Source organism: Xiphophorus hellerii, chromosome 16, assembly GCF_003331165.1.
Source record: "Xiphophorus hellerii strain 12219 chromosome 16, Xiphophorus_hellerii-4.1, whole genome shotgun sequence".
Classification (NCBI taxonomy): domain Eukaryota; kingdom Metazoa; phylum Chordata; class Actinopteri; order Cyprinodontiformes; family Poeciliidae; genus Xiphophorus; species Xiphophorus hellerii.
This window is the reverse complement of record NC_045687.1, coordinates 7,187,648-7,199,733: the sequence shown is the minus strand read 5'-3', so window position 1 is coordinate 7,199,733 and position 12,086 is coordinate 7,187,648. Positions and strand designations below refer to the sequence as shown.

The 12,086-nt window shown below is 40.4% G+C and overlaps 1 protein-coding gene across 1 annotated transcript; it reads left to right on the top strand.

Moving 5' to 3' along the window:
- Positions 1-643: 643 nt before the first annotated feature.
- On the top strand, positions 644-11,858 carry stk17al (serine/threonine kinase 17a like). Its single transcript, XM_032587963.1, has 7 exons — positions 644-990; positions 4,119-4,331; positions 7,620-7,764; positions 8,294-8,420; positions 8,525-8,573; positions 9,205-9,384; positions 10,211-11,858. Exons 1-7 carry the CDS (start codon positions 896-898, stop codon positions 10,491-10,493), a joined length of 1,092 nt encoding a protein of 363 aa, XP_032443854.1. The 5' UTR covers positions 644-895; the 3' UTR covers positions 10,494-11,858.
- Positions 11,859-12,086: the final 228 nt, after the last annotated feature.

Genomic DNA, 12,086 nt, shown 5'->3' with positions numbered 1-12,086 from the left:
TGAAAAAATGTTGCCTGGTTCAATGAGCCCCTGTTTCAGATGTAATATTAAGATTGTAAGGTCGTAATTTGATGTACACAACACCTTGTGATGCAGGAAGTGGCACCATGTCACAAACCACAAATCAACTCAAACTGTACTCCAATAACCTACAGAGTCACCAGATCTGGGCTCAATAAAGCAGCGTTAGGATATGGTGGTTGAACAGGAGATTCAGACTAGGGATGTCTGCAGCAAATGTACTATGCTGTCATGTAAGAACCACTGCTCAGAAGAGCAGTCAAGCCCACTCGTTTTTTTTTTCTGAGCAGTGTTTTAGATAACTAATCTATGCCACAGTGAATGTAGGCAAAAGTGAGTCACGTTTGAAAAGCTGTAAAAAAAAAAAAAGGGACACTTTAATCTAGCTAAACTATTGACAAATTTAAACTGATATTATCTTCAGTTTAGTTTCAGTTTATGTAGCAAATGTAATAAACCAAACAGTAAAAATAAGAGCCTTACGTCAGTTTACCTGCATCAATAAACACCTTGCCTCCATTCGCCAGCTGACTCTAGTGTCCGCCCAGTTTTACTAGTCATTGGCTTTGCAATGCGGCGCGTCAGAAACAGGGGCTGGTTCCTAACGAGACGTTTATTTCCCAGTGTTATAGTAGCAGCCAGACTTAGTTCACAGACACAGTCAAACACTCATGTCAGCAGCATCTACTCGGTTGGGACACATTCAACCCGGTGTTTTCACACTTCTTTCTGTGGCTCAAGCCCACTCGTTTTTTTTATTATGCGAGTTGTTAGTTGAGCTGAACCGAAAATCGTGTTTTTTTCCCTTCACGTTTGTTGTGGAAAGGAGAGCGTTTACTTCCAAGGAGCGACTTCAGTGCCAAACTCAGCAGCAATGAACAAGAACGGGATTGTGACCGAAATCCACACGAAGATAAGAAAAGAGCCGTTCTCTGCCATTTACGAGCTGGTGGGCAAAGAACTGGGCAGGTGAGTTGCTTTTGTTGCGTATTTTGAACACATCGGCGGCGAAAATCCGTCAGCCGACTCTCTGGCAGTGTATCCCCAGGGGTCAGAGTTTGCAACAACGCAACGCATCAATAATCGAAAATCATGTAAACATTTTAGATTTACTCTCTGCACGTGCTTGGAAAGCGCGTTAATTGGACATTTATTGTGCCGCATTCTGTCTCGTGAGGTAGCAGCGCTTGGCACCGGGGGCGCGCGCACTGCTAATGCGCTTTAGTGGATCTCGGCTTAACATTTCCGAACAGATTATTGTTATTATTGAATATTTTAGATGCCTTGTGAAGAAGAATTGAACTTAAAGGGTTTCACAAACTGAAATCTTCCTCCAGATTTCTTATGTCAGCGCCGCTGTCAACATTAGAAGGACACTAGCGTAATGTTTCCTACTTATGCGTTCGCTGCATCACTTTGAGTGTTTGACTCTTCCGCTGTTGTAGTATGCCCACGTTTGTGGTTGAATATTGTGGTTGTAAAAGTTTCAAATCTCTTGAGCTGGGCATCGGATTTATGCTAAATAATTGTTGTCACGGTAAATAACAGTTTCATGCAGTAAGATAATCCCCAAAACACAAATTATTGATTGTAGTGCCGACTTAAGATAGGTTCTTGACAGTTTCCTCTTCCTGTTTCTATCAAGCTTGCATTAAATCTTTCAGGCTTAATGCAAGATTCATATTTGATTGCTTCAATTAGAATTTGTTTAATGTAGATCTGAAGAAAATATATAATTGTTTATTTCAATATCGTTGTGAGCAATATAACATTAGCAAAGGACTGCTTATATAGGGAGATATAAAATTTCAGACCCCTGTCATTCAATTTGAAAAAACATATTTGATAGACTTATCCTGTTCTTTATGCCCACATCTCTTATCAAAATCCTAGATCCAGGTGTATTGACAGTTACTGTGCTAATAAAGAGATTTAAGAGGTAATTTGGTTAATCATAATTAATATCACAATTTTCAGTGTTAGTATTGCAACTTCATGTTGTGTACCCTCCCTTCAGGCTGTTGGTACTCTGATTGCATGGTTCCAGGTCAGTTTTGCTTTCAGACTGATAACTGTGACACCAGCCACTGCTGGCCTCAGGTTGCCCATGAGGTACAGATTAGAGAAACCTCTAAAACTCCTTCTGCTTCTCATGATTTCAACCCGACAACATCCTGAGATCAGGCCCCATAATCGCATTAGGTGAAGGAATGTATGCAGACGCACAGCAGGAAATCAAGTGTAAAGTCTGTACATTAATTTGTTCACCACATTAGAGACAGGCGGTGTCTGTTTCAATATTTCCACACTTGCCTTCCTTTAACCATGTCCAGTTAAAGAAACCATGAGGCTAAGTGGCTTTTCTTTCAAGCTTCATCATCATGCTTTAAATTATGAGATTGAGTCAAAACCAGGAACAGGAACTACTCTTCCGCATGGGAAACGGGCATCTACAAGCTGCAAGAGCTGTCATTTCACATCTGACATGAGTCAGTGACCTGCTGAGGGAGACAAAGCACAGACGCAACAGGAAGCTGATTTCTCAGTCAAATTACCTAAATCTCTCAAGTGGAAGAAGGGGAATTAGTTTTGCGTCACTGTAAAGCTGATGATGGATAACAATTGTTTTGAACAGATTCTGTTGGAAGATAAATCTAAAAGTTAATAGTTTCCTCTACATAATGGCAACTTTAAATGTCAGGGTTTAAAAATTCCTCATACGTTTGCAAAAAATTAAAATACAATGAGTGAAGCAAAGCTTCTGCTTGAAGTATCACCTAAATGTTCTGTCCTTCTGAAACATGAGTGTGAACATAGCCAGCTGGAAGATGGCCTTGTTTGATGACCTCTGACCTGCTGTCAACCTTTGAAAAGGCCTCCTGTTGCTCTTTTATGTTTCCACTTGTCACTTCTTTTCACTCCATATGTAGTTCCCAGCCCACAGATCTGAACTTGGCTAATTAAGTGTAAAAAGGCTGTGACAGCTCTCGTCTTTTTCACGCCGAACGGAGACACATCACCATTCTGTGTGCCTGGTTAACTACACAAGAGATGAAGAGTCTGTGCCTCCCAGCAGCCCGGACAAGAGCCAAAACAGAGCTAAGCCAGAAGAGTTGCTGTTTTTGGTCAGGCGCATAGTGGTCTTGGGTTAAAACTGTGTGGGAATTTGTCTGAAACCATGCTGACGGGTGTTTTCATTTATATTCAGTCCTGCTCTTCAACTTTTCACATTCAACTCTGTTTTCTCAGATACTCAGAGTTCTTCCTTGGACATAGATGTTTACAATGTAGTGTCCACTTTTTTGCATGCTTATAACACTCCAATAGACCTAGAGCAAATTACCCACTGTCTGACCAGGGTCTGGTGGGTGGTCCTGGTCTGGAGGCTGCTGTTTTTAGCTGACTGGTCAGCTTTTGTATGACTTGTCAAAGGAGAATCAGTGTCTCGCTAAGGGTCTGGGCGGAGGCATCAACACTAATCCATTTGTCTCCGCTGCTGTCAGCTGGGAAGAAAGGGAAGTGGACAAGGCCTTATTATCAGCGTGGGAGGGGACGGTGGGTAATTGTGTCAGTTTGACACTTGGTGGCAATTTTGCACACATCGGACATCCTGCCATAGCCCTGGGTGACCCTTAGTACCTTCTTTGACTTCATGTGCTGAAGAAGTTATCTCAGAATTTATTTTATTATCATTCAGTTGGGCGTTTTCTATTTTTATTATCCAGCAACTCGATTGTTGCATCTTTGTTGTACTTATACACTTATCAGGTCCTTGCCCACTTTCAGTAGCACTTGCCAAAAGTTTTAGGTTTATCTGCCTCTTGTCAGGCCCTTCTGAAGACTAAAGGCAAGGGAGGAGAATAAGAAAGTTCAACTGAACATCTGATTCCACCCTCTTAGCAGAGCATAACAGCATTCAGTGACAGTCTGTGCGTTCAAATGATGCTTCTAAACAGCCTTATCTTTGTGTCAGTCCATAAAAGTTCCTTTTGTCATGCATAAATTCATAACCTGCTTCATCAGAAACAATCACTCATTGTCATTTGTCTGTCTCTTCGCTAATCACTCCCTTCATATCTCCCCTTTTTGGTTCCCAGGGGAAAATTTGCTGTGGTGAAGAAATGCACTGAGAAGGCAACGGGAAAGCAGTATGCTGCCAAGTTTCTGCGAAAGAGACGAAAGGGAGCAGACTGCCGCATGGACATCTTCAACGAGATAGCAGTGCTGGAGCTGGCCAAGGCCAACCCATATGTGGTGGGACTGCACGAGGTCTACGAAACCAACTCCGAAATTATCCTGATTCTGGAATGGTAAGTCAGCACTTTTAAACTGTCTGAAAAATGCAGAAACACTACTTAAGTGTTTCTGTTTGCAAACAAAGTCGGCCCTCCTTGTTCTACTGCTGATGAGATGGATGCTATAGTAATTTTCTCAATAATTCATCACTTTGGAAAAGCTGCAATCTAATGATGCGGCTTTTCATCACTTAAGATCAGAAAATCTCTTAATCGTCGGCCAACAAAAGCATCCTTTGTCTGGTTGCTCACCCAGTTTCTAGTTGATGTGAAAGATTTTCTTTTTTTAGTTGATCTTTACGTCAGAGCACATTTTGTCATGCAACATCCTGTGCTTTGCTGGGGCATAGCTTCTGGGTTTTCTTGTAAATAGAGACATGTGTCTAATGTGCAGTCTTGAGTTATTGTTGCATTTAGTCTACCTTATATGGAAATTCTCTGTGGTTATTCGCTCTTCCTGCTTTATCATATTAGGTTCTTGCTGTGGCAGATGACGGGAACTGTCACTTTAAACGCTAATGTTGCAAAAGTGCATTTAGAGTTCTGTGAGTAAATGACTTATTGAACCACAGATTGCTCATTTAAAATTTGCTGATCAGTGCTTAAGGCAGTGTTCTGCCCTCGACTACACATGGAAACTAGCCAGACATTGTCAGTAACAGAGGAATCCTATTGACTGTCTGGTTGTTGACTGTTATGATTGAATGATGTAAGATGTAAATGTCCCTTGGCTGCGATGATGACATTGTGCAATTAGAATTCGGAAAGGTTGCTTAGTGGACAAATTACCTCATTTGACTCATTAGAGATGGCTAACGTACCTTTTTACAGTACTGCTCAGTGACCAAACTGAAGACCTCACTGGTCATTCCCATCCCAGACTTGAAATGCTTCTGCAGAACAAAAGCTGCTCTGTGGCAGCATTTCACTACTTGAATCAAGTGTGAAAGGGGAAGTAACACCACAGTTCAATTCCCCATCCCTGCAGAAAAAACATAACAGTAGGTCAGTCAGCATGGGTCCTCAGTTACCCTTACTGCACACGAACAATATCATAATACTCAGCAGCAGGGCTTTTAAATGTCAGACACTATCGCCTTCCTTGCACACGAGGCGTCAAACTTGCTGTAACACTAAAGGTGAAACCCATAAACCAGTTCGAAGCTGCATCTCTGAAGTGTCTAACCTCATTTTCAAGAATTGTAAACCATTTTCCATTTCCTGTGGCTTTAAATGTAAGCGTCAAGCGAGGCTCCCAAAAGTTGCACAGCCCCATGCTTGTTTAAGATGTCGTGCATGCACTCATGCGTACGTCACAGCCACAACCACATCCGTGCCAATGACAAAGAAATGGCAAAGGCTGATATCTGATAACCTGAAAATGCAAGCTTCGATGTGTCAGTTTCAAAGAAACCTGCAGCAAGATGATGACACATTTTACAGATTGTCACTTTGATGACAAATGAGTTCTCAAAAGTACTTTTAGCCACTAGATCTCCCAGTCATAGTGACATAGCTTTTCATTTCCTTTACTTGTTGTGCATATATCTAAAACTTTACCATGAGGTTTTGTTTTGCTTTTTTCAAATCACGCACACTTAAACTAATTATAGTAACTTAAGGATGTAAAATATACATTGCTTCAGTCTCTTATTTCTTATTTCATGTTTCCATTAAATGGTCTCCTGTTTTGTTTTTTTTTCTTAAATGTCAGTATGTGACATAACACCGACCTCACTGGACTTCAACTGAACCATTACCGACACAAAGTATTGTCCAGGAAAGTCATCCAACTGTTAGGTTATCCTTGGTGACACTGGTTGGCAGGGTGCTGACATAAATGAGTGCCCATGCTCGGTGGTCTGCCAACATTGGCTTTGATGAAATGGCTTCTGCTGCAGATTATAGCAGAATTTGTTTTTTCTTAACAAAGACAATAACTTATTTTCCTCTGTCTCTTTACCTTATTACTGAAATTGACTTCAGGCCAGGTCTTTGTGCTTTTACACATTTTCCCACTGAGTTAGTCACTTTTGCTCCCAAAACAACATCAAATGCATTTAATACCTTTCTTGGAAAGAAGGAAAACAAAGCGTTCTTGGTTAAAACATGTTGTCTCTATTGATTTTAAGCAAAGCAGACTTTATCGAGATAGAAAATTCCTAGATGGTTCTCTGCTGACAGCTTTATGAAGGCAGTGAAGCACTTTGTCCTTTCAGGTGCTTAGCTGTTCAAACAGACTTTGGAAGTGCTGGCATTATAAATTAACGTTGACAGATTTAAGTTTAGTTTTGGAAACTGTGACTCAGGAAGAAAAAAGGTTTTCTTCTTGCCACTTAAGTCAAACATATTCAGTGAAATTCAAGCATGAAGACTGGAATTGCATCCAGTTGGTGTAGAAATGAAACAAATGTCAGAGTAAACAGTTTAGCTGCTTTGAGAACCTTCATTATTTATGGAGGTAGGATGCTTGTTGATACAGTTAAAATCAATAAACAGTTCATGAATGGCCATGATATGTTATTTTACAAAATTTGTTAAAAGTAGAGGCCTAGAAAGAGACAGGAAAATGATGGTTATGTAACATCGTGCCCAGGGCTTGCTCCCAAAGCTTTCCCTCTGAGGATGAAAAGTATGTGTGCCTTCTAAATCCCCAGCACATGGTTGTAGTTTCTTTTTTTGGGGAGGGGAGACCTTTCAGCTTGAGGCTCTGATTTGACTGATCTTGGGCATCTAACATAAATCCACCATGTCTCCAGTCTACTTAACTGTGTTGCACAAGAACACCAAGAACCGTCAGGAATCGGACAATTTCTGCCTTGAAAACTTTGAGTCCAAAATTATTTATTTAGCAAACAAGTCAGCAATTTTGCAGATTGAGGTTACCGTATCCTCTCTTTATGACTTCATACAGGTTTAACATAATTTCCTTTTGTATTCACCAATGTTCTAGGCTTTGATTAGTTTAGCATTGTTGGCCTCTGCTTCTTCCTCCTATTTTACTAAACTCAATAGCTATATATCAGGCTGTAATAGATCTAATCACAGCCTCTTACCGCATGTAACATTCTTATCTCAATCATTTTTTCTAAGAATAGGAAGGTACAATCACAGGCAGGATGCCTAAAATGTTATTGATTTATGTTCAGCCCTCCTATATGTGTAGATGTGGACGAACTTTGATCTTTAAAACCAAAGTACAGTAATGAACACATCTTTTGCAGAAATATAGGTTTCTCTATGTTGCTGGTAACTAATGTGATTAATTTATTCCGACGTTTCCATCTTGTGCTGTCGCTGCAGTGCTGCAGGTGGGGAGATCTTTGACCAGTGCGTGGCTGATAACGACGAAGCCTTCACAGAGAAAGATGTGATACGACTAGCCAAGCAGATCCTGAATGGAGTCGCCTTCCTGCATCGAAACAATGTTGTCCATCTGGATTTGAAAGTAAGGACACAATTTCTAGGACACGGGAGGACAAATTATGCCCTTGAGGCGCACAGTGAGAAAGAGGGTTTTTCTGTTATGCAACCAGAGCTCATTCAGTGTGTAGTGACTGTGTTCCTTTGAGGAATAAGTTCAGTGGTCTTAACATAGCTATGATGTTTAGTTCAATGCGTTCAACCTTTTTTTGGTTTCTTACAAAACCACACATTCATTGAACTTTACCACTTACCCACCCCCAGAAGTAGACTCAGTTGTATTCACACTTTGATTTTTCCAACCTCTAAACAAGCCTAGTGGTGTAGCCAAGAGGATCCCAATAGGCTCAGAGAATGATCTAAGATCAGAACAGCAACCTGTAAGCTAATGAACTACACCCTAATCTTGTCAGGAGTGTCTAGCCAGAATACCTTGAAATCATTCACACAGATAGCTGATGACGCCGGCTGTAAGAGCTCAAGCCACTTCAAGTGTGTATATATAGTCATTATATAACAGAACTTTGCCTAATCTTTGTGTGTTTTCTCTCCAGCCCCAGAACATCTTGTTGACCAGTGCCAAACCCCTGGGGGATATTCGTATTGTGGACTTTGGCTTGTCCAGAAGGATGGACAAGATCGCAGAGGTCAGGGAGATTCTGGGTACCCCAGAATATGTGGGTGAGTTCTGGTTTCAGCTTTTAAATTCTCAGATTCGCATGAATCTTTTCACATTTGAGGGCTCATAATTCGTGACTAATTGGGCTTGTGCTTCTCATTTTCAGCACCAGAAATCCTGAACTATGAACCCATCAGCATTGCTACGGACATGTGGTAAGGGCGCTACTTTGCTATTTATTTTAATACAATAGAATGCATACATCACTGATTCAACATGAATACAATAATTAAAACATTGTCCGGCTTGCAAGTCAAAGAGGTGATACAGTCATTCAATTAGGGTTTGGTTTTTAATGCCGTAGGCTATTAGCCTTCGAAGGCTGAAGGTTCGAAACCCCTGCCATACAACAACTTTATTTGGATACAAAATTAAATATCTATTAGATAATTGGTTGAAGAATACAATTTAATTATGATTTTTCTTTTCTTAGAAGGCTAAATGTTCAAGCTTAAAGTTGGAAAAATCATTAGAATAATTGTAAAATCCAATATGGCTGCCTTGTACATAAAACTTTGTAAAAATTGTCACAAGATAGTTTTATTTGCACTTTTAGCAGTTTGCTGTTTTGATGCTTCAAAATGTGGGAAAATAAGTTGGTCTTACCAGTAGTGTTTAGTTTAGACATCATTTTGCAAATTCTTCTGTGTTTATCAACTTGGAGCAGGATCATGGTTAAGATCACGGCTTAAAGGAAGTCAGGCAGATTAGTCATTGTGAATTGTGTGAAACCATCTAAGAAGACACCTTTGCCCCATAACATCCTCCTTCTTCTTTCTTTTCCAGGAGTATTGGGGTCCTGATCTACGTCATGCTGACGGGCGAGTCTCCATTTCTGGGTGATGACAAGCAGGAGACATTCCTCAACATTTCCCAAGTCAATGTAGATTATTCGCAGGACACGTTTGAAGGGATTTCCTCCCTGGCAGTTGACTTTATCAAGTCCTTATTGGTGAAAACCCCCAGGTGAGGATTGTATTTGGAAATGATTTATTTTTTTTATATGTATGAATGTGTTTTATTCCTTCCCTTTAGACATCCAGCACTGTTGGTCTGGCTTCCTTGAATTGAGAGTGTCAGATTTGCTCTACAGCAAAATAAGAATTGAAAATATTCCTTGGTTGTGCAATTGACTTAAAGATGAAGTTAATCGGATACTTTGCGCTAAATCAATAATCTCCTTCTATCTGCATCACCTTAAATGGATTGTCGCACCAAGGAAGAGAGTCGCATTCACAACCAGCAGAACTACATGCGTGTAGTCACGTGATTTACGTTACTGTGGCACAAAGTAATTTCCTCTTTCTGCAAATTCTAACTGCAAACTTGCTTTATTTACAGAAAAAAAATTTTCATTTTATTGTTTTGGACACAAAATTAACAGCCTTGCAAGTCTGTTGAAAGAAAAGAAAAAGTTCTGATTAACCTCACTTCTACCCTAATTAAACTGCTCCAGCAAAGAGGCCTTCATTTGCAGCTATAATTTGTCTGTCTCACGGCCAAAGCCACAATCTCGAGTCAATATCATTTAATTGCAACAGATTAGCGGTTGCAATAGGGGGGGGAAATGCAAGTATTTCTTATGATTTTGGGTCTTAATGAGACAAAGGGAACAACATTTTTTAGAGCTGAAAGTACTGTTTATGTGGTTTTGCGAAACCAGTGATGAAAAGGAACATACCCGACGTCTGAGAGAATTGATTGAATTCGGAAGACCCAGGCCATCAAATGATTATACAAACTGTTTGGGAATTTCCACTCATCCACAGTGTTATTGTGTTTGTGTGCACAGGAAGAGAGCCACGGCAGAAGAATGTCTCAATCACCCCTGGCTGAACCCCCACTCCCCCTCCCACCCGCACCTCCACGCGATGTCGGCCTCCTCGCTCGACGAGCCCGAGATGAGCCAGTCGGAATCGGAGCCCGAGAGCCCGGCTCCTTCCCCGGAGCTGGCCTTTGAATCATTCCTCATATGCCCGGTTCAGGGCGAGCTGAAGACGGGCCGCCACACCTTCTCCTTCAGCGAGCCTCCTTTCCGCACGCGGTCCGAAATAAAGCAGGAGCTGATATGCTGACCCAAGTTTCACTTGCGGTGAGAGACAAGATGGATCCAAACTGAACGGAGCAGAGGCTGAGGAGCCAGTGAGCCTGCAGCTTCAGGGGCCGTGCTCTGCAGCTGCTTTACGCCTGGCTGCCTTTACTGCTGTGATGTCTTTGAGCTGAGCTTTTTGTGGCTTCATACCTCTGCCTGTTTTTGTGTGACTGTGCTTTTGAACGGATTTGGAAAAACTGCGCAGCAGGAGAAGCATTTGAGGACAGACAAAGCAGGAAAAAAAGTGGGAGATGGCACACGAGGACCTTGTTGCACGACTGCACTGCTGCCTTAAGAGTGACAGAACTGAACTGGGCTGCACACTGTCCCCTGCACTGGTTTCTTTTTACCTATCCAGCCTCTTGGACTGGGTTGCAGTTCTTTCGTTCTTCACACATCAGAATAATTTATCTCTCTGTTGACTTGTAAATACTTTCTCTGTAATACTTTGAAGACGGTAAAGAACTGAAACCTGGTTCTATTTTTAAAAAAAAAGGAAATGCAACAGAGGGCAGCACCTATGCTGAAGCCAGACATTAAATGTTGTTTTTTTTATGTTTATTTATGTTTGACTCATCTTGCCTCAGCCCCTTAATATTCAAGCCACATAAATGCCTGAGATTAAGGCTGATATAGTAGCATTCTTATTTTTTAAGACAATCTTGAGCACTTTTTTATTTTGTTTGTTGAATTAAAGGCTCATGAAGCATAATCCACTGTTGCACAGTGTACTGTACAAATAAACTGTTTTTCATCCCTATGTTTTTGCCACGTGACCTGAATATAATGTGCCATGTTTTTTGGGGGGTTTTGTCAGCCACTCTTGTTAAATTCAGTTCAACCTTATATTTTGGGCTTTTGCACAGGTTGCACAAGATGTTTTGTACCCCCATGGAAGGTTGCTTCTAGATTCATGCTTTTTGTCCAAGAAAGAGGAAACCGTAGAAGTCTGAGAGCCTCCGACTGATTATTTAATTTGTTATATATATATAAAAAAAACTTAACACAATCTGTATTTGTATAAATATCTGATTCCTGCCTTCAGATTTTTTGGGAGCAGAGAAATCAGAAAGCATTTCTCAAAACTAAGAAAGTACTAAAATGTATATTGTGAGCTATGAGAATTAATCTGAAAAAGAAAAACAATTTTCTACCAGTTGTCAACGTTTAGCATCAATATTCCTTTTTCTACAGTAACTTAGATTCATTCCTGTTTTCCTTTTTGAATTTCAGAAAGGTTTGTACTTGTCCTTGTGGACATCATGTTAATATAAATACATGTTTGTTTATGGCATGCATTGCAAAATGTACTAAGAAAAAAAGAAAATACATGTGCTTTTGTATCAAACACTGTTGTCGTATACTTATTGAAACAGAACTACATTTAATTTTCAATTAACTAAAGAATTGAAGCACCTTATTTATATAGGACAGAGGTCATCAACCTTTACAATTCAGAGCCATGTTTTCCTCTTGCTTCTAGTACATTACATTTATCTTGAGTTGTAAAAACTACTTGACCCCCTTTGATTAAACATAGCTTATCGATATATATATTTATACGTGTAATATAACA